We start from the raw sequence: 23,105 nt of genomic DNA, 5'->3' as shown, positions 1-23,105 counted from the left end.
CGGTATTGGCTAGACCAGAGCAGCTACACTAGGTGACTACCATCACTAGCACGTCGAATTTGCTTACTGCATAACTTGTCAGCAAAACTAACTACCAAACTTGTTTCGTTTTGGTACTTCTGAGCTCTAAATCGTAAACAATCCGGGTATTTTCTCTAGCTAGTGCATTGACATAACGTAGATAAAACAAGGTTCTGCATTTCCCACGCTAGCCCAGTTCTGCGTATCACCCTCTGCTGGTGATCGAGGGAGCGAATAATTCTCCACACAAGTGACTCCCAGTGCAGAAGATGGCGGAAGGCGAACTGAACGTAGATAGCCTCATCTCTCGGCTTTTGGAAGGTAAGAGACTGTTTCGTTTGGCCTCTCTTTTCACCGACGTCGACGGTGTTTTGTGAATATTCTTAATTTTCAGATCGATGTTTACTGTTCTATAAAAAGCCTCAGCTGGCTAATGTTAACGCAGTAGTTGGCTATATCTTGCACACTGAACGGATAATGTCGATTTTGTTTTGGGTAGCTAGCTGGCTAGTTTGCTAACGTTCGGAGGAAAAGAAGTGCATGGGGTGGTGGATTTTAACGAGTTCTACTCTGGACCCCAAAATAGAGCAAGGGTGTCTAAAATTGTCTGGTCGTATTATATATTTAGTAAAGATTTAAGTCGAGTTTTTTGTTTGATATTTGTTATTTAGCTCGATAGCAAGCGACTTGCTAAGCTCGGTATGTCATTGTCAGATGTTTTGGACCGCACATTTGCCTACTAGCTACGCAAGTTACTACTACTAGGTAGCTGCCTAGCTTCCACCACAGAATTTAGATTGTGCTTTCACTGATTCGGCTTGCGGTGCTTCGGCGATTTAACCGTTACAGTTCGCCAGCTAGCTAAAGGTTACTAGATACATTAGTGCCTTGCACTTGTCTAGCTCGTGAAAATATGAACGTTACCCAACAAGATCGATTACTGTAAGGTAGGCACACTTTGACGGTATGGTTACAGTAAAAGGGATGCAACAACCTGGATAGCTCTGTTAAACATGCTGCTACTAGCCTGCTTTTGTAACCATTCCTCTGATCTAAGTGCAAGATAGGATATTAAGGAGGAACATAAATATTTGTAGATAATTAACTAAGTGACGAACCTTTCTAGGGAATAATATTTTGTGAGAGGGTTTGGAAGATGACATACTGCCTGCTAGCAAGCATTTCTTGCCGCACACACCCCTTTTCCACGTTTAGAACGTCAGTCGCTTGGGCGGTTTGCATGGCTTGCTACAATTAACCGTTAGCTTAGCCCCTCACAAAATATTTAGCTGTGATTACACACAGCAGTTTTGGAGACGTATATGTCCTTGGCAAAAAATAAATATCGATGACAAGACTGGTCTGATAAGAGGTATTATTAAAGGACTATTCGCGTTAACAAAAAGAGTGTTGTAATGAATGTTGTTGTTATGCATGTATTATGAGTTTATATTAAATAAAATATTATATTTATATAAAAAGTTACTGTGTGAAGGAGTTGGGTGAGCAAGTGGCCTTCAAACAATCCTCTCTGCTCTTGTTAGCATAATTGAATTCCAGTGGAGTGAGCTGCTTTTTGACTCAACAGCTTAGCAATGTGATTTGCTTTGGTGCTCTTTAGTCATCCGTTCAAGCTGGAACTGGTGCCTCTTATAATTACACATTCTCTCGTACAGTTAGAAGCCTAACTTTCCAAATGCAAAAACTTGCTCCGTGTCTGATCCAGGGCAGGAAACAAACTTTTTTTGCTCTCTGGACACTGTGGTTGGTGCATCCCAAAGTTCACTAGCCAGTTTCAGTGCTTGAACAGACAAATATATATATTTAGAATAGACCAAGACCCCCAAGTGATGGGTGATTACCTGCCTAAGTGGCTGGTAGATTAGACAAACTCACCTGCCACAGATGAAATTTACCAGCATTTGCCTGGTGTCTGGTGTTAATTTAACATCCTGGTCTGATTTAAATTTGGCCTCGCTCCCCCGTTTTTATATTGGTAGTGTCGTAATATATGGCACTTGTTTTTATTTATTAGATAGTGTTGGGATTTTTGGGCACAAGTAAGAGGTATTGAGTGCATTGACGATGACCTTAAAGCATAACAATTTCATCCCTTGATTGTTAAGCAGGACAGAATCACTATTAGGTTTGTACTTGGAGGGATGAGGTGGGCCTTTTAAAAAAAAAAAAAAAAAAAAAAAAACCTTTATCTTGTTTAAGCAATTTTGGACTCCCTGATGTAAGAAAGGGGATTAGTAGAGGGAACAAAAGGACACGGGACAAAACCATGTTGGGGGTGGGCAGCGTGATAATCTGTTTCTGACCGCATTGGATCAGCTTTCTGTCTGTCGCCCCCATTAAAGAAAGCAAAGCAGGGGAGGGGGGTGACTGTCAGACAGGCATGCCAGCCCCCCGGTTGCGGCGCTGAATGTATTGGCAGGGGGCCTTTGCGTGTCCCCAGATTACCACAGCTCAGACTCGGTGCGTTTTATTGTTGGAGTTTGAGACCTGTGAGTTTCTGCCCATTGACTTCTAAAGGGATGGGGAACGCTGGGACTTCACATCTACCTTCCCTTCATGTGGAAGAATGGTGCTCAAAGAAGCATTGCATGGATCAACAGGCTAATAAGCTGACCAAAGTTTGAGACAGTCTGACAGAGATTATTGTTTAGGGATGGGCATGTGTATTGGATTGACCGATTGCTGGTCTGATATGTACCTACTCGATAAAAAAAAAAAAAAAAGAAGAAATGCATTAAAATATAGGATATTTCTTCCATCTTACAGAATAAAACAAATATATTTTGCATGTGCATGTTTCTATTGCAGTTGTTGATTGCAGTTATTTTTTTTGCTGCTAAGCTGTTGTTTGAGTGGGATAATGTTCGAGAGGCTAAGCATTAGGCTACGTAGTTTGAATGCCCTGTGCTTAGGAAAATTGCCCGAATTGAATTTACTACTTCCACCAATTGTAATGAAAATATGTGTTTGTGAAACATGCAATTTCATTACAATGGAAAAGTTACCACTTATCAAGGAATGCTTCTTTCTAACCAGGTTGCTTAATATTAAAATTCAGTTTGGTTTTAAGGCAAAATGGTCTCTCAGCATGTTTATTATCACAGATAGCTAGCTAGCTGTCTGTGTATATAACTGTGAATATAACTGGTCAGTTGTATTCAAAACGGAGGCTAAATTATAAACATACTACGTAGCAAGCTATAACTAGACTAGCTACTCTCTATACAGTCAGTCATGGACATCACGCTGACACTGTTGCAAGTATGATATTGTAACTACGGGCTTGCTTTATTTTTCAAGTCAGACTGATGTGGTTTAATTTAGAACGGTGACTGAACTTTTGCAGGTGCTAGCCTACTTCATAGCCCAGCATATGAGGAAAAATAATGCACACGTCCAAGCCAATCAGAATTGAATATTCAGCCAAGCTGTTGTATATTGGCTTTGTGGCCACGCATCATTTGTGAGCTGAGAATAAAATTCTTAGTATCATATCTCACATTGTGTGTTATTGACACAGTTGGCTAAGCATTTAGACTTTATATGATGGCAAAACTTGGGTACTGATAAGTGTTGTTTTGCGTGCTTTCATTTTCAGTACAAGGAGTGGTGCCACCCAGCCAAGTTGCATTCGAAATATAGATTCTTCCCCATGCTAGGATTCGAGCACTTTCAGCGATCGCTCAGTTTGTGAAATAATTGAATATCACCATCCCTACTATTGTCTCTAGAGTATTTTCCATGGGTGTCCAGTATTGTCAGCAAATGCCCTTAAATGGTAATTTGGTCTTCAACAAAAACTTGGCGATGAGTTTTATGGTGGGTGTCAGTCGCCTCCCCTCGTTGCCAGAGGCGACGCTTCAGCATTTTCAGAAAAGAACGAAGGGAGCCGCGATCGCAGCCGCTCCAGATGGCTTCAAAACACGCTGGACGCCAGTGTAGTATAATGGCTACGGAGCTGGTCTTGTAACCTAAAGGTGGCAGGTTCGATTCCTGGGTAGGATGCTGCTGTTGTACCCTTGAGCAAGGTACTTAACTTGCATTGCTTCAGTATAAATGTATAAATGGATGCAATGCAAATGAAATGTAGGCTAATGCTATGTAATGTAATGGACGCCTGCTGCCCCAGAGCTCAGGGTAGCCAGTGCCGCGCCCGAGGTCACTTTTGTATTAGAAAAGACAGACTCATGCGTCATTTTTCTATCTGACCCAGGGAGTCTGCCCAAAGGAGACACCTGGTTCCATTGAAACGTTAACCTTAAGGCCAATAATTTTCACACTGATGGGTTTTTAAAACAAATGGATGTGTTTGCCCCCAGTTAAGCAGCTGGTAATGAATAATGACGGGGTAGTGTAAATGATCAGTCTTTCTGGCTGTCACACAGGGCAGAGGACCAGGAGAAATGACTCATTAAAAAAAAAAAATGCCTTTTTATAAACCATTTATCTTATATTTTTGGACCAGTCTATGCACATTGGCTTGTCCAAGATGCTGACAAAAATGGACACACACACACGCATTACACAGGGTATGAGTTTTCCAAGATGTTAATTTCTCTTGTATTAATTCTCACTTCACTTCACACCTCACATTTTTATTCTCTGTAATGGCGTGGGGTTATATTTCATTCATTTCACTCGTTTCATAGTTCACTGGAGAGCAGCTTTCTTTAGATATGGATAGGTCCTTTGTGTACATTGGCAAGCACTTCTTAAAATAATTATCTAAGTATATTGTAGTGAGAGGACTTGGACGTCCCCGATGACTTTAAAGCGTGTAACCTCATAATAATGAGAGAAGGGGACAGTGTACAGAAATAGAACATAAATCTACTGCAGCCTGCGCCCTCAAGTAGTCCTGGTGTGCACCCAAATCAACACCACAGGGATTTATGGTCCAATGGTATTCCCGTATTTCTCTATTTTTCACTCAAGTTTATTTCAGTATCACTGCTATTTCGCTAACATACAGCAGGTCAGGAATAATTCTGTTTATGAAATACATTTCATTTTCATTCAAATTAGGCTAAGTCTTGGCTAGCTAATGTAGTTAGGCTTAATTATTTGGGAAAGAACTTGAGTTGTGCTTATATTGTTATTTAGAAGTGAACTGAAATAGCCTTAAATTTAACCATTAAAACACACGGTAGTTTGCAGTGACTGTGAAAATGCATAAAGGTGTACAACTGAGGAGAGCAGCACATTAGAGAAGCTGCTTCATGTTAAGCTGAATTATTTCACGTCTGGTGTGTTCTTGTCCGTTATCTAGGCTAGTTGAAATAAGCTTGTTGTGGAACCAAGAGAAAGATGTTTGATTAGCTTGTGCAACTCCTGTTGCATTTTATTGTGTCAAGCTAGGGCGAAATTATGGGTGGGAGTAAGCATTCCTGACTGGAAAGTATCTTTAATGAGGACAACAAGCTCACTTTGGGGTCGTTTCCAAATACATTCGGGTGAAGTAGCCTACTTGTAATAGCCTGCCTCTTTCACACTAGGAAAATCAAACACTGTGTTGGGAGTGCACACTTTTCTGTGTTTCTGGACAGTGATTTAACAAGGGGTTGGTCACAGAAAGTACTTTGTGCAACTGGAAAGATTTGGGAGCCTGTGATTTTTCTGGAACTTGAAGCTGTGTGGGGGAGGGGTGGATTTCAGTCTCCGTGGGTGTCTGCCAATGCAGAAAGCCTGGCCACTCTGTGTTCGCTGAATTAACCAGGGTTCCCACACTCCTTGAAAATACTCAAAAGTCCTCAGATTTGAAACACAGACACTGCCACAGACGGAGGGACAGAAGTGACCCCTAACCCCCACCAGTGAATATATACATATACAATATCTGTTTTTATTAATATTATACTTGCTAGTATAATTTATTTACAGTATTATAATTTTGTTTATTGTTATATACTAATATGTATTTTATGTCTGTTATATTTGCATATTTTCCTTTCATTATTTGTATTATTATTCTGATTGATTACCACGCTCTGGCAGTACATATTTCTATACAAATATGCCAATAAAGCATTTTGAATTTTAATTTTAAAACAAAAAAGCACAACCAAGGGGCTGAATTTCCTGAAAACAAGCACATCCTAACTGAGCTCTCGTGAAGTGCTTGAATGCTCATTTTGTTGGGTAATTTTTTTTTTTCCCTGACTCATGAATGGCTAGGTTTTACATTAATGATGCCTTCAGAGACTTTAGATCCTGTATGAGGAGCCGTATCTATTAAAAAGGCTGGTGGTGGTGACGATGGGGATGGTGAGGCTGAAGAGTCCTCTCCCTTCTTCTCTCAGTGCGGGGATGTCGTCCTGGGAAGATCGTGCAGATGTCGGAGGCGGAGGTGCGGGGGCTGTGCATCAAGTCCCGCGAGATCTTCCTCAGCCAGCCCATCCTGCTGGAGCTGGAGGCTCCGCTCAAGATCTGCGGTCAGTAGAGCCCCCTGCCTCCTGTCTGTCCCTCTCTCTCTTTCTCTCTCTCTCTGCCTCCTGTCTGTCTCTCTGTTCCCCCCTTCTCTCTCTCTCTGCCTCCCCTGTCTGTCTCTGTTCCCCCCCTCTGTCACTCCTGTGTGTGTGTCTGTCTCTCTCTTTCACTCACACACAATCACTCACTCACTCACTCTCTCACACACACACGTTGTTCTGCACATGCCAGTTAGCAGTACACCAGGTTCACGTCCGTTCGTGTGCGGTTGCTTGCAGCAGCCGAGCACTTCAGACCGACATGGTCTGGAATAGAAAGTTCTACCCGCTTGGCTCTGAGGAACAAATCTGCCTCACGCAGAGCTGGTCTGTTGCCCTGCTTGTCCTACAGCTGCCTGTGACACCGCAGCAAGGGCAGACATCTGTTCACACTGGGGGAGAGGGCCACCTCAGTCTCTGACTCTAACAACGGCTCATCTCAACCTTGAAAACGGTCTCTGTTCCAGCACACTAGGGGTTCCTCTCGACGTTGTAAATAGTCTCTGCGCCAGCAAAGTTGGAGTTCATCTCAAACTCGCAAATTATCTCTACTTCTGTCAAAGTAAGATTGCTTTGCCTCGACTCAACTCTTTTTGTCCCGGCTCAATTAAGTGGCTAGTGACTGTGTTTCACCCATGCACGTTCAGCCAGCATTGTGTCTCTCAGGAAATGACGTCAGAGCCCATGTTCTCTCTTGCCCTCTTCTGAGCAGAGTTCTGTTTTCGTCTTTGCTTTCTGCAGATAAGCGTGCCAGTAAATGCTGCATTACCACACACAGACCCCAAACAACAGGGTGCTTCTGACAGGACATGAATAGCACAGAGAAGCGTTAACCGTGCCTCACCGAGACACACAGACGCTCTCAGGTTACTGTATCTGCGGGAGACTGTTGCTAGGAGATGGAACAGTTCCCCGGAGCAACGCCGATGTCCGCCCCCTGTTGTTTCCCGTTACTTTATTTCTCCCTGGCGCATGTACATTGGGGACCAAAAGTCTGAGGACATGGCCAGGCCCTGATTGTTTCCATTATTTATCAAGGAATAATGGAATTATGGTACTCCAATTAAATTTGACAACGGGATGAGTTTATTAGGATAGCATTCACACAGTCACCCAACCTGAACACAATGGCACATTTGAGGGAACTGTTGAAGAGGGAAGAGGCCAGACATAAAGTGACAGATGAACAGATCATCTGTGGGAAGAGCTGAGAAAAGGCTGGGATGAACTGGAAGAGGTGTCGCGTAAGCTGGTTGAATCGGCAATAATCAAGGCAGAAGGCATACTCCCAGTTTCACGGTTTTACAGTTATTACAGGGTGCTTTATTATGCAAAACTATAGAAGGGAAAAAACACATTTTATAATTAAAGGTTTTATTGTATCTTTCCACATCATTCTTTTGGTCCCGCACATAAAACTTGTAAGCCTACTTTATACTGAAAACATACACTTAAGGTGGGGAAATGTCGGGTGAGTAACAGTTTTGGGCCAGCCCTGAACTTTGTTTGCATTAGCAAGTTGAATAAAAAAAAAAAAATTTTGCCATGCATGGGCATGCAGGCAGGGATGGTGATCAGAGAAGATGCTGAAGCATGTTAAGTCGTGTCGGACCCGTTGGCAGCCACTTTTCGTCAGCATTTTTTGCAAATTGTATATGTGGCTATCATCTTCAACAACCTCCTGGTCATTTTTTTGGCATCCAGAATGCTCTGCCATTTCGTCTTTGTATGCTAACTTTTGCCACAGCCTTGTCTTTGGAACTCGCACACAAAAAGCCACAAGTCAGCCAGGCACACTGCACATAGATACAACGTGACTCACTCATGAGTCGCAGGAGGAGGAGTTTTGACTGGGCAACGTTGAACAGATTGCTTAATACTGTAGCTAGATAGCGTAGCCTCCTAAATGCTTACGGTTTGGAAACCATGACATTTTTGAGTGCAGTTAATAGTGAAACTGCTTAATCGCAACATCCCTACTACAGAGTCCCACTGACTGACATTAATCTGGCGCTCCTGCTCACTGAGGGACCTTTAATCCCCTGTACTCTGCTTCCTGCTGCCGTCAGTCTGTCCCTCCACATACAGACCCCATCGCACCCTTTACCCTGTGTGTGCTTGGGGTGTTTGCATGAGCACATGAGCACCTGAGTTTTAGTATGAGGGCTCTGTCTTTGACCCTGTGGAGTGCTTTACCTGCTCAGCTGCCTCTTTAAATACGTACGTAGCTTCCTAATGTTGGATAGCTACCTGTGTTGTGCAGTTGTTTGAAATGGGAAAACCCATTAGAATTGTTTAAGGTTAATAAAAGCACTCAGATTTTTAGTTATGTGCTCTCTCCTTTCTTTATTTTTCCTGTGTTTTAAAAAAAAATCAATATGTATACTTTTACTCAGAAATGGTCAGTTTTTAAGAGCTCTGTCTCTCTCCCTCTTTGTCTTTCTGTCTCTGACTCACTCACTCTCTACCTCCTCCTGAAAGGAGGTTGTTTCAAAGTAGTTCAGCAACTAGAGCAGGAGGATATTAATGGAAACTGGGCTGGCTCGTGTGGGTTCCCCAAGCGTCCTGCAGCCCTCGGTTTGAGATGTTCAGGGCATGACTGTGCTGGCCTTTGGTACTCTGGTGTCTCAGTCTGTATACACAAGCGCCTGACTGGATTGGTCCAGAGCTGGTGAGCCCCTGGCTTGATTGGCCCGTAGCTGGTTGACCCAAAGACCTGGTTGGTCCACAGCTGGTTAGACCCATGTCCAGAAATTATTATTGTCTAACTGTATTTGGGTGCTGGTGACATTTTATTTGAAGCTGCCAGAACGAATAGGAATTCCAGTGTGGCTAACTGGTTTGGTTGACTTTGGCTAACACTAAGTTAGCCTAAATTAGTTTGCATAGTTAATGATTTGGGTAATGACAGACATCATTAGCCTGGATTTACGGTAGCCGCCTCCCCTGAGTGACACAGCCAATATAGCGGCAGCAGTATCTCACTCTCTGGCCCGCTTCGTGTCCTTGAGATGTCCGAGTCCCTCCGCCACACGCTTAATATTCATCTGGGTGGCCCTGTGGCCCTGCTGCATGACAGACCTGGAGATAAATGAAAAACAAACCCCACCTGACCTCATTTCCCTGCCCCCCTTCCACCTCCGCATACCCCACCCTTTGTCTGTCTCTCTGTCCCCTTCAATCTATCTATTCTTGCTTTCCTGCTCTGTTTCTCCTGTCCTCCGGACCCCGCCCTGCCCATCCTTTCCTTTCCTTTCCTCCGGTCCGAAAATAAACCGGCGAGGGAAAAAGAAAATGGCCGCCAATGGTGAGAAGGTGATGACGGGCTCTCGAAACATCCCAAAGGAGGGTGTCGGTCCGTCTGTCACTGTCTGTAGGCCCCCACCACCACCACCACCACAGCCTCATCCCCGGTTCTGTCTCCCCACAGGCGACATCCACGGGCAGTACACGGACCTGCTGCGGCTCTTCGAGTACGGCGGCTTCCCCCCCGAAGCCAACTACCTGTTCCTGGGCGACTACGTGGACCGAGGCAAGCAGAGCCTGGAGACCATCTGCCTGCTGCTGGCCTACAAGATCAAGTACCCCGAGAACTTCTTCCTGCTGCGCGGCAACCACGAGTGCGCCTCCATCAACCGGATATACGGCTTCTACGACGAGTGTGAGGGACGCACGCGTCGCGTACCGCACACGCGTTCTTGCGCACGCTTCCGCGACGCGTAGCAGAGACAAACTGGCACCAGCAAAAAACCAACCGCGTCTGCAGCTTTGCGTGCGTGAGAGAGAACGCTGGAGAGGTGGCCGGGGGGCATTCGCATTACATCCATTTAGAGCAGACGCTGTTAACCGGCATGACTTGCAAAAAAAAGTATATAAGAGCAATTAAGTAAACGGCAGTGCCACAAAAAAAAGGCTAAATAACACTTGTGAGACTGAAAGTGTAGCTAGAACCCGTTGTATTGTTAGCATAATGAAATATCTAGCCTAGCCTGACCGTGTTAATCGAAATGCTAAGACTGTGCTATTGCTATACAAAAGGGAAGGGAAGGTTGAGGGAGTCTAGACTGTCTTTTTTTTTTTTTTGTGCCGCAAATAAATGTTTAAATGCGACTTGTACTAAAGTTCAAGAATGTCCTAGGCCCCGCTTCCTGTTTGTTGATAATTTTCCTGTGTTTTCCGCAGGTAAGCGCAGGTTCAACATCAAACTGTGGAAAACCTTCACCGACTGCTTCAACTGCCTGCCCATCGCCGCCATCATCGACGAGAAGATCTTCTGCTGCCACGGAGGTGTGTTCACCTGCAGTTCAGCGAGCGAGTGGGGGCTGGAAGGTGTAGAAGGGCAGTTTCAGTCATGTGACGTGCAGTTTGAGTGAATGAACAGAAGTGCAGAAAGGCTAAGTTTCCGGGGGTTAAACATATCTTTTGTACTTTTTCCATTTTATGAAGGAAGATCAAATACAAAGTTCCAGATGCTCACTCCTGTCATATGCTCTTTATCATCTCCCTCTCTTGTTCCTCTGCCTTCTGGTCACCTTTCCTTCTTCTCTTCTCTCTCTCACTCTCTTGTTTTCTCTCTGTTGCCGTCTGTACCTCCCTCTCCTTCTCCAGGTCTCTCTCCTGATCTGCAGTCCATGGAACAAATCCGCAGAATCATGAGGCCAACTGATGTCCCTGATACAGGTGTGTGTACTGCGTGTCTGAGTGACAGAATGCGTGTGTGTGTGTGTGTGTGTGTGTGCATGCATGTTCAATCCTGTGTATCATTCAGAGCTATGCGTGTGTGTGTATCAGTCGATTTCTTGGTTGTTTGTATGCCTCTGTGTTTGTGTTCCTGTTTTTTTACATAGGGTTAGCCTCATATATTCCCCGTGTGTTAGAGAATACGCACTCACAGCGGGTAAAGATTTGCCCTTGCCTGCAAGCCGTGAGCTATGCCTGCCTGGTTCAGCATCTGGTGCTAACCTTGAGCTGAATGGAATGGAGTGCTCACAGACGCTCTAATTACCGAGAGGATGACTGCTCTTCACTCGGCTGTCTGTCCTGCCAGTCACGGTCCTTTTAGAACTGGCTTCGAATTTTTAAAATTGCAGTTTTAATTGCTGACACTCGCTTATGGGGTGAGTCAGTGTCCTGGAGTGTGGAACAGCAAGAGAAACTGTGACTTAATGACCATCCACTGTCTCTCAATCCCCCCCTCTCTCTCTCTGTCTGTCTCTCTGTCTTTGTCTCTCTCTGACTGTCTCTGTCTGTATGTCTGTCTATCTCTTTGTGTTTCTCTCTCTGGTTCTCTGTCTCTCCACCCCTCTCCCTCCCCCAGGTCTGCTGTGTGACCTGCTGTGGTCAGACCCAGATAAGGACGTGCAGGGCTGGGGGGAGAACGACCGGGGCGTGTCCTTCACCTTCGGGGCCGACGTGGTCAGCAAGTTCCTAAACCGCCATGACCTGGACCTCATCTGCAGAGCACATCAGGTACCGGACCGGGACCGAAAGCAGTCTTTCCCTCTCTCTTTCTCCTGATGTGACAGTTCTCTTGAGAACATCTCAATCAAAACCGCAAGCCTAGGTGGGCTGAATTGGCTGTTCTCATCGCCAAACATTCTTTTATTTTTCCTTTAAAGATTTTTTCCCTTATTCTTTATTTTATATCGCCTCTTTGTTGCTGCAGTCTTTTATCGATTCGGGACAGAAATAGGAATATGCTCTCCTGTGAAGCATGTGATGTCACGTATTAACACACCGAGATTCTGGCTCAGACTTCTGAACTGCAGTGCTGTATATCACTGTTCACCTGCTGACAGTAGATTTGTTCCAAGCAGGATGTGATTTGTACTGGTAGGGTGTATATCAAGTACATCTAGTTGTGTAGTGTTGTTTAGGCACAATTGTGGTGTCTAACTTACTAGGGGTAATGCTGCCTAACTTGCTAGGGGTAATGCTGCCTAAATGCAGGTTTTTAGTGTAAATATTGGATCTGCTGTGTTTAGCTTTGTCGTGTGGAGTAAATGAGGCATGTTGTCATGCGCCATCATCAGGCCATTAAAGGCTAGCGCGTGTGTTCGTAGTGCACGCGGGGGGGGGGTTCTCTCGCCCGTTCTGACTTCAGGTTGCGAAGGACGGCGGTAAAGTCTTCGATGTTATGCGTGGCGAGGTCGCGTTGTGTGTCGTAAGCACGCTTTGTGGAGAATGGGTAAGGGGTACGTATTCTCCGGTTGCATTGTGACCTCGTGTCTGTTGGCAGGTTGTGGAGGACGGGTACGAGTTCTTTGCCAAACGCCAGCTGGTGACTCTGTTCTCGGCCCCTAACTACTGCGGGGAGTTTGACAACGCCGGGGGCATGATGAGCGTGGACGAGTCCCTAATGTGCTCCTTCCAGGTTAGTCACACTGGTCCCTTATTTTTGAGGAGTTATAGTGTATGCTTGTGTTACAGCAGATATAGGCACATATTACTGAGCCCTTATTTCTGTTATAAGCATAATAGAATCGGTTATAAGACTACTATAATTAATGACAATGCAACGTTTTCTTTTGTAAAGTGATGTATGTTACATTATAGTTCATTGATAGACTTTTGTTACAGTACATTTTTACATTTGTTATTAATGTTATTTTAAAGTTTTTTTGTCAGAAAGCAAAACAAACGCTCACAGTTCGTCCCATTCTTTCACACACACACACACACACACACGGCCGTTCCCAATGCCACGGCGATGTTCAATAAAATGGCGCGCGTTTATGCACGCGCGCTCACGAACGCTCCACCCGCCCCTTTCTCCTGCTGCAGATCCTGAAGCCGTCGGAAAAGAAGGCCAAGTACCAGTACGGGGGAGTGAATTCGGGGCGCCCCGTCACCCCGCCTCGCACCGCCCAAGCCCCCAAAAAGAGGTGAGCGGCCAGCACTGCCCCGCTGGCCCTCACCCGAATCCCCCTCACTGCACCCCAGTAACCCCCCCTTCCCCCCCTCTGTCCTCCGCCTCTTGGGAGCAACCCGGGGCTCCCTCTTCCACACTGACCGTTCTCTTTCTGGTATACGTGTATATACATTTTGCTGTGACCAATCAATATCTCTCTTTCGTTTTTGCTTTTTTTTTTTTGTCTGTATTTTTGAAATATAAATATTCTTGTGTCTTCTGATGCCGTGAGGTGTTTTTCAGCTCCCGCTACACGGAGAAGCAATATAAAACAAAACCGTTCGAGAAGGGCAACGTGTATCAAATACGATTGCGGTTGCCTGACTTGTAAAGAAAAAAAAAAAAAAAGATTTTGCTTTGGTCTGCGTAAATGTGCGAAACTGTATTGGTGTGATTTCAAGCTGCTTCCCTGGTGGTCTGTGGACTGCGAGTTCCTCCCAGCATTGAGCTTGCCTGCACTGTCAGAACGTCTTTGTTCGATCTACGTTATGGACTAAAATGCACTTCTGTTAATCTGACCACGATTGTGGCTTAGATGCAAGACGTTGGGCACAAACTTGTTTGATTGAAGGGAGAGTTAAGTGCATTAAGTACACTGAAATGAAGTGTGCTCACAAACACACACACACACACATACACTCGCGTGGACCCGTACACACATTCACATATACATGCACAGTGAGGACCACGCAGCCACACTAAAGCTAAGAGTGGAGGTGCGTAGATCAAGTGACGAAAGGAAGCTTGAATTGTTCTGGAGGAACTCCCAGTACACGGCCCCAGGAACACAGGATGCATTTATGATAAACAAGAGGTCAAATTAGTGCACACTCTTCCAGTGCCTTTCACTGAGCTCCTTACCCAGCCCACGCGTCTCGCGCCCTGCGGACCCCGCGCTGAGCGGTCCCGCTCGGCGTGCTGCCGACCGCGCGCACGCCGACCAACCCGCTACCGCTGCTAAAGGAGGGCGGAGCCTCTCGCCGGGGCCTCGGCAAGGAGAAGCAAGGCCCGCCGCTCTGGCAAACGCCATTTCGGTACGCCCACCCCGGTCCATGCCACACTTTTTTTGAAAAAAAAAAATCTGCTCCCATGTGATAAACTGACAAGAACATTTGATCTTTACCGTCACGGACTGCCGTCCCGTACTTCCACAGACCAGGGTACACAAGGTTTGCGGCTTCGACTGCCGTTGAATGTATTAGGAAAGCAGGGTTGGGAATATTGTTTTCTTTTCTTTTTTTAAACATCCCCCCCCCCCCTTATCATTTTTAGAATTGGGGTTTAGATGAAGGACTGGGGACAGTTACCCCACAAGGAAGCTTGATTCTTTTTTTTATTTTTTTTTTTGCGCATAGACACCCTAAGGAACGGTACGACTTGACAAGTTAAATAGCAGAAGGCTTTGCTGAAAGGGTGGTGCAGTGTTTTGCTTGGCAGTGGAGACGGATTGTCAAGTTTTCAAGCTACTTTCAGTCACACAGCAAAAATGTTTTGTTCTGTGCCCTTCATTCTATCCCCAGTTGTGATTTAAGGATATCCAAGGAGTGTGGGTGCTGATTTGAAAGTACTGGCATTCCTTGCTACCGTGGATCTGTTGCCCAGAGGGTAGACTCCTCTTCGATTTTTCAGAATATGATGCCTCGTTTTAGTTTGTCTTTCATATTTTGTATGTTTTGAAGTTTATATTTAAGCTTTGTTAACTTTTTGTTAATTTATTTTCTCATTCTGGGACACAAAAGTTACAAAACGCAGTTTTCACGATTTGTACAAGGTACCGTTTCAAAACTCTTCGAATTCAATAAATGTAACAAACTGCAAGGTAAACCAGGCCTCTTTGTGTTTATTTGGTTGTGTTGTGGAGTTCTATTGATTCCACAATCCCTCTGTAATACAGAGGGAGGGTGGAACCTGGGGTACAGGGATGCATCACTGTTGCAGTAGTAGTGGAAATGACACCGAACCTTTCTCCCCAATTCAGTATAACCAATTGTGCCTTTCAAATTACAGGACTGCTGTCGAACCACTTGCATTCCTCCCATTCCCTCATCTGTTAGCCATTTACTACTTTGCACCATACTGTCTGCACAGTACTTGAAGAGACAGCTGGCACCACTAGGGGGAGATTATATGTGATCACAGGACTCCTGACATGCGCCACAGAGCTTGCCACAGAAAAACGTGGTCTTCAGCTGACGGAACTTCTTACACAAACGTAGGGGGGTGACATTGCTTTTTCAATAGCACACTATACGTTGTGTCCTTTTTGTCAAGCAAATTAGAATTTTACCTGTTGTTACTCTTTTAATTAGGACTCTACATATAGCATACCTTTAACGACACCAGGATAAAACTATACATCAGCTGTCTATGCATACCACAAAATATGTTAAGATTGTCCAAATTAATTGAACGCTCGTACCTAAAATGCCCTACAAACTGTAGCCAGTTAAAATTGGCAAACGATTGCTTTTGAGACGATCTTATGAAAAAATGAAATGGGATTTAAGTAAGGGTTTAAACGTTATAAGACAGCCAAACGCTTTGCTAAGATGGTAAAATGAGTGAAAGCCGTGAAGTGTGTGAATTTGCATTCAGCTTTAAAGGTTGTGTATTGGTCCTTTCACATCGCTGCAAACGTGGAAGTTCAGACAAATTTAAACTATTTCCCTTTACACCGTTGTGGATTCATTGTCTGGCTCTGTCGTTAAGCCGCCAATTAGTCGAGCCATGCGACCCTTGTCAGACGGCATCAATTTACCATAATAAACGAAGATTATTGTGAAAAACTTTGTAGTAGTTAGCGTTAATGACAGGGAATTAGTCTCACATCGACACGTTTAATGACAAGAAACTATACAAAAGTGGATTATGTGGAAGTCTGAATGCTGACCACTGAACTAATCCCCGCTCAGAAAAAAGGTATGAAGGCAGACGTTAAGACATAATGGTAAATTAATTTATTCGCAAACGTCAACATTAGAAAATATGCTATTCATATACAAACCAAAATACACTCTAAATACAAGCATTTACATTTCATTCTGGCGTTGCCTGTGAACTCGGGCATGAATGCAAAAAATAGAGGCTACAAATATAAATTACTGTAGGCTATTTACAAATAAGTGCTTCTTTGCAACGTGCGCTATGTACAGGAGGTGGTATTGGCACGCGATGCAAACTCGTCCCGCTTTGTGGCAGTGTCACAGTCGTGACAAGTTTAAAAGTACTTTCGTTCTGCATGCGTTTGTGTTCCAAAGCCACAGATCATGCATGTCATACAATCGATATATTGTCCATTGTGCATCCGCATTTCTCAACAATCATGTTGGGGAATTCGGCCACTTCAATCTCAGTGTAGTCTCCTCTTTTCACCAGGTACATCATTGGCAGAGGCGCGCTCTCCACCACCGCGCAGGTCCGCTCCCCATAGCTGTAGTTACGCTTTGGTTGCTTGCAGCCCCCCGCGCACCGGAATGCCTGATAACCCGCTGGCTCAATGATCCAGTACTGGGTCCAGGTGAGCTCTCGGAAGTTAATGAAGTACTCTTCTCTGCAGCACACGTCGTTGGCTTTATTCGGTTCACAGTCGCCCCGGGAACTGAATGGTAAAAAAAAAAAAAATTAAGAGTTAGAACCATTCCTCAGATATAATTTACACCAAGGACATTTTATAATGTACAATAGCCAACTTTTCATTTGTGGCATAAAACACTTACCCATATTCTTCGAGGTTTAGTGTGTACAACACGAGTTCTGGTTTCCCCAGGGTCTTGTCCGCGGGGTCTTGAGTTGCAAAGTGTACGCACTTGGCCATCTCGGCCGCGTAACTTCCCGGTCTCTCGCCTTCGATCCAAACCTCCAGATACAATGGGGTCTTGCGCTGGGTTTTGGACCAGTAGTGAATCGCCTGTGACACGTCAAAGCTCTTCCAACCGGTCTCAATAATGGGCACTAACCTGTCAACAAAGATAAGCATTCATATTAGCCCATTTCATTTGGCAGTCAATAAACGTTTTTTTCATTGAGTCAAGCCAGTGCGTCTAAGATATACAACGCTTTTGTAGAGATTTGTATTTACCTTGAGTCCACAAGAGATGTCCGGTTGGAACCGTTTTCCAAGACCTCCACCCAATAAATACTGACTCGGGCATTGTTGGCAGGTCGGTGTTTCCTCTTCTCGGGTACGGGTAGTTTTCTTGGAGCCTTCTTGAAGAGTTTTAGCTCTGCCATGGTGACCTCACTGTTGTCTGGAATCCTAGCCTCCATGTCAAAGACCAGTCGCTGCCTTGTCGTGTCAGAGTACATGACCTCCCCGGATATGTCTGAAATTAAAATACTCAGGTCAGGTATAATGCAGCATGCCAACTAATCCTAATCCAACAAGTAATTGTGCGGGCCACTTTCTTTAGCTTGTTACATTTATTTTGACATACAAGTCATGTAGTAAATTATTTAAAATTTAAATAATTTAAAGGTTATGCATGGTGTCATGTTTTATATGACGGTAGCTGACCTATTAGGCTATCGATTACTACTAATACTACTACTAATACTAATAATAATAATAATTGCATACATTTAAATATATACCTATGCACGTATGTGAAAACGTAGCAAATATGAAATGCATTAGATATGTAAGCCTACATCTACCGTTGGTCAAAAAAACGCACCATACCTGCATTTCCAGGGATCCCCCTCAGAATGCCGGCCAAACTGGGCAGAGACCTGCGCCGCCGCTTGTTGTGCAGCCTCAGCATGGAGAGGTATTTATTCTTGATGTGCGCCGGGATGACAAGGTTCTCCAAGTCCCTCTTGTGAATTTTGGGAAGCTCATTTAGGTCCAGTTTCTGTAGTAGGGCTTCTTTCATATCCTCATGACTGAAGCATCGCGCAGTGGAGAAAAGGACGGCGCACAGCGCCCAAATCGCGAAAACACCCATCCCTGAAGACCGAACAAATCTTACACTGCCAGTTGCAGAGGAAAACAATGTTTGCCAGGTGGGAATGATGTCCGTTGCTCTCAGCGTAATGGTATGATCTTGATCCCAGGTTGTCTTTATATAGGCTATACAGTCAACCCCTGACACCCAAAGAAAGCCGTTCTCACTTGCAGAAAGGGGTGGCGTCGCACTTCAGACGAAAGGGCTGGACTTCAAAGTCACATTCCAATTAGGGACTAATGTCAAGAGTGTCACCCTTGGAAGCTCAGCCCCCTTCCTGAAGACAAGAACGTTATTATTTCATGGAAAACATATACTTGTGGTTCAGAAAAATGAATAAAATACACTTTATTTTGAAAACGTGTGGACTTAAGTCAACAAACTACAATGAGGTTTTAAAAGCAATTAACCTTCCTATAATCGTCATCAAAGGATGGCTTGTATTAAAACATTTGCATATCTAAAGCGTGCTGTTCTAACAGTGAAAAAGAACCCTTTGCAGGTCTACCTAATATAAGTACTATTATAAGCTTCACAATTGCTGCGCTGTTTATAGAGAAATTATTCGTCATTTCATGTCTATAGGCAACATTAGCAAATGTTGAATTACAGTTCTTACGATTTTATCAAATTAATTTCAAGTGCATTTTAGGCTTTCCAAGACACGATATGTTCAACAGTGGTAGGTTAATGTATAGCCTTTCATAACCAACATGTCTGCTGTTACTGAAACTGTAATAGGTCAGTTTAGATGGAAAGGGACATGAGATTTTTCCATCTGATATGAAAATAATGAACTTTATGCAAAACTTTAAACACACTGCGCTTCGAGAACTACATTATTACACAAACACAATCAACTGAAGCGCGCACTGGGGATGTGGATTGGAAGGGGTATTTTTCACAAGGGGGTGATTATCTGTTTTTTTTTCTTGCCGAAGTAGCCTTGCCTTTTTTGTCACTTAAACACTAGAGAAGCCAGTGGCTTCGGGTTGGCTAATCTGTGACTTTGTGTATTGGGAGGGCAAATTTTCCTGAGATGTCAGACAGCGTGGACAGGAAGAGCCGATGACAGGCCGACACAAATCAGACGTCTAGCCAAATATAGGTCTACTGTCTAACGCATGCTAATCGTATTATTCCTTGTATTTGCTGAGCTGTGTCCCAAGAATGATTCTGTTTTACAATGTTTATGCATATTATTACTAAATCCCTAGCGAACCAATAAAATCGCAAAGAGACTAAGGAAAATAGTAGTCATCAACAGTTTTCACTTGGAATACAGTTTTGTGCAAAGTACTTGTGCAGTTCTAATAATGTCATACGCAGTAAACACACAGCCCAATTTGTTTACCTCAGCTTAAAGATTTGTGAATATAAAAGAAAATGTACGGCGAGAGATACGGCTTTTAAAAACTTTTTAACCGCTGTCAAAGAACAAAATATAGAATTTGGACATTGATAAAAAAATATAAACAACCAACCAAGAATAAACACAAAAAGAAACAAACGACTGCATTAAAAAATATGTAGACCTATATCCCCTCAGGGCACGGCGGAGAGAGAATACAAATAAACCTATTTCTGAATTCTACTTGCTTGCAAGGAGATGAGAAGTCACGGATTATACTTGGAAATCATGCCAGACGTGAATTCAAATCAGATAAACAATGGTTTCCAGTCTGGAACCCAAAATAGACGGACGCTTTTCACATAGCACTTGATATATTGAGTAACTAAATATACTTAAAGCACTTTATTTTAGCTGTATCATACTGCTAATTAACATACACGTATTTTGAAATGCCATAAACCATTCGCAACTCTCTAACGTGGAAATTGAATTCAGGGTAAAATCCTCTTCTGTTTTTCACCTGTATCTTTTTAATTTGTCTGGATAGATTTGACGGGTCTGTTGGTGAGCAGTTTGCGTGGCTTGCAGTACCTCCAACAATGATACCACCATTATTTCCTGCAATACAGGGACTATTTCGTAGATGTGTTTGAAAGTCATGAAATGTATGAATCATTGTTATTAGCAGTAATTTTTTCTCATTTATTCGATAGCAGTTCATAACTTGTTCAGATTTACACTGCTTGAAGCATATGTAATATGCCTATGCATATGTAATGTGTGCGTGTGTGTGTGTTTTCAGGAGAAACATAGGTAAATCTTCATTAATAATAAAATAGATTAGACTAATAGATTGATAATAGCATATTATTATGATAAATTAATAATATAATAATATTTTATCCTGCAATTTAAATTTAGGTTTGGGTTTTAATCCAGTCTAACTGGAGCCCTCAAAAAGGTGGGCAGAACCTGTTGGAGATTTGGAATATATTGCACTTCCCAGTGTGCATCACTGACTTGACCTACGAATGAGCACGTTTACTTGTGTATTGACCTGTTCACTAGTAGCCTATTATGCATTAAATCCTCTTGTCTAGGTTGCTAGCATCAGATGGCTGCATATTTGACGTAAATATGCATTCATTTTATTTTCGCTGAATCGATGTAAATTAAGATATGCATATGATACACTTTTATAAAGTAATTGCAATTAATTTTCTAAAATCTATTTTTCACCGTACGGAAATACTGATGTCACCAACAGTATTTACTGGTACAGTTGTTCTGCACTAATTCTTTAATTTAATTTCTTAACCTTTGTTGTAGAGTAGACAGGAGTATTTTCTCACTGTAACTCTGATGTTTCTAAATAAGCAATCTGGAACAATTTTATTAAACTAAGTTTAACTTCAGTTTAGTATGAATGTTGCTGTATCTCCTGTTAGTCCAAAGTCTGTTGTTACTTCAGCAATATTTGTTTGTGATCCTTTCTTCACTTTCTTTAAAAAGCTAATTCTGAAAGTTTCCACTGAATTAATATTCTGATATCAATTAAAACTTTGTATAAGAGCAGACTGATTGCTGCAGTTAACAGCAAAGTGTATTCAGTATAATTAATCAAGTGGTTGTTACATTTAAAACAGTTTCTGTTTCTTTAGATTAGAATTCCAATCATTTAATATTCAAAGACTGAGTGTCTCTTTCATGATCCAATTCTTTCATCATATTATCAAATGTTTTCAATGCTACAGTCAAACTACGGTAGTTCTAATGATCTTGCCTTTTATATGGTCTACTAAAGGACCCACGGCTCTTTGATTAGTCAAAAGCTGTTTATGTCAACAATATGCAATTTTCACTGAACTGAAAGGGTTGAGCCTATGTGTGAGATTCACCAGTCTCTGCATCTTCCCCATCCCCAATTAAGGAGTGAGCTCCCTGGGTGAAAACAAACAGACCCATCCCTCAGGTGCCAATCCCTCCCTGTACTTTTTTAATCAAAGACCAGGGGCGAGATCCCTCAATCTACAAAAAAGGTGTTAATGACTACCACAAGATTAGCATTACAAAATCTGTCCCTACTGACATTCCCTGAGGAACACAGAATGGCTGACAGTGAAGAATCTCAGACATGTTGTTGGTAGGTAATGCACTACCAATGTAGCATTATCAGAGCAAGAGGAAAGCAGACTGGTATCCGGACTTATCCGTAAAATTAAGTGTATTAATTAATTCACACAGGTTAATACGAGCACCAGTTGTGCCAAGCAATTACAGAACTAGAAAATAATTGTTTAATAAAAACCAGTCAAATTGGGATTAGCTAACTGCCAAAAACATGTGGCAAAGAGGGCACAGATGTCTTATGACAAACATAACAAAGTTGAAAGCATGAACGGTTGCACACATTTGTTTGTTGTGGTGTTTGGAGAATGACACACACATATAGACATTCACATTTGTCTGTCTGTCTGTCAGTGTCAATCACAAACCTCTATTTGTATTGTGCGTAACTGACCAAAATTGAATGCAGGGCGGATCATTACATTACAGGCATTTAGCAGATGCTCGTATCCAGCACGATTTATGTTTACATAGCATTTACATTGCATCAATTTAAACAGCTGGATATATACCAAGGCAATGCAGGTTAAGTACCTCACTCAAGGTACAACAGCAGTACAACCTGGGAATCGAACCTGTGACCTTTAGGTCACAATACCAGTTCCTTACCCGTTAAATAATGTATCTGGATGTATAACTTGCCTAAGCTATAACCAAGAAATAGTTCTGAAATCTAACTTCCTGATGAGAGGTGACATACTTCCTGTAGCCGTCATCCTAGTCTTCAAATCAGACGCCCAGTGAACATGAAAGGAGTGATTATCACCTTGTTAGAACGAGTGTCAGAAGTCACATGGTCCCAGCCAGAGTCTGACTGAAGCTATAGTCATGTCGGCTATGAGGCCTGAACAAAGGAAGTGAAGCTACTTTAATGTACACCATCTTTAATCCTGGGTCTTATGATCTCAAATCAGTGGATTTATCTTGGCATAACACTGGAAGACATCTGATACAAGCTGCATGATGACATGAAAACCTGTTGTTAATGTTATGGCTTATAAGACATTCCTGTTCTTCCATGAATCAGGTTTAAAATCCACTTGGACAGCTTCAAGGACAAATACAGACTTAAATAAAGATTTTTCCATCCATTCACTTTATCCATGTTTATACCTTCTCAACTATACTTTGATTTCTGAAGTTCCATGAAAGTTAGAAATAATCACACAGTAGCAGAAGTGCACACATCTGACAAATAAGTTTTGTTTCAAATCTGCTTTAAAAACAGCTATAGCATAATATTGTGTTCCAAGTGTATAGCTAAA

At 43.0% G+C, this 23,105-nt stretch overlaps 2 protein-coding genes across 2 annotated transcripts; one reads left to right on the top strand and one right to left on the bottom strand.

Annotated features, from left to right (window-relative positions):
- Positions 1-203: 203 nt before the first annotated feature.
- Positions 204-14,481, top strand: LOC135253268 (serine/threonine-protein phosphatase PP1-beta catalytic subunit-like). Its single transcript, XM_064332342.1, has 8 exons — positions 204-342; positions 6,342-6,473; positions 9,937-10,167; positions 10,689-10,793; positions 11,115-11,186; positions 11,824-11,975; positions 12,745-12,879; positions 13,290-14,481. The coding sequence occupies exons 1-8, from the start codon at positions 291-293 to the stop codon at positions 13,392-13,394; spliced, it is 984 nt and encodes a 327-aa protein (XP_064188412.1). The 5' UTR covers positions 204-290; the 3' UTR covers positions 13,395-14,481.
- A 1,877-nt stretch (positions 14,482-16,358) lies between these two features.
- LOC135253262 (left-right determination factor 2-like) lies at positions 16,359-21,340 on the bottom strand. The gene is made up of 4 exons (XM_064332330.1): positions 18,095-21,340; positions 17,495-17,738; positions 17,133-17,372; positions 16,359-17,014 (listed from the first exon to the last, which is right to left on the bottom strand). The coding sequence occupies exons 1-4, from the start codon at positions 18,357-18,359 to the stop codon at positions 16,690-16,692; spliced, it is 1,074 nt and encodes a 357-aa protein (XP_064188400.1). The 5' UTR covers positions 18,360-21,340; the 3' UTR covers positions 16,359-16,689.
- Between the last annotated feature and the right edge of the window lie 1,765 nt (positions 21,341-23,105).

Source organism: Anguilla rostrata, chromosome 1 (assembly GCF_018555375.3).
Source record: "Anguilla rostrata isolate EN2019 chromosome 1, ASM1855537v3, whole genome shotgun sequence".
In the NCBI taxonomy this organism is placed as follows: Eukaryota; Metazoa; Chordata; class Actinopteri; order Anguilliformes; family Anguillidae; genus Anguilla; species Anguilla rostrata.
The sequence above is the reverse complement of the archived record's forward strand: the minus strand, read 5'-3'. Positions and strand labels throughout refer to the sequence as shown.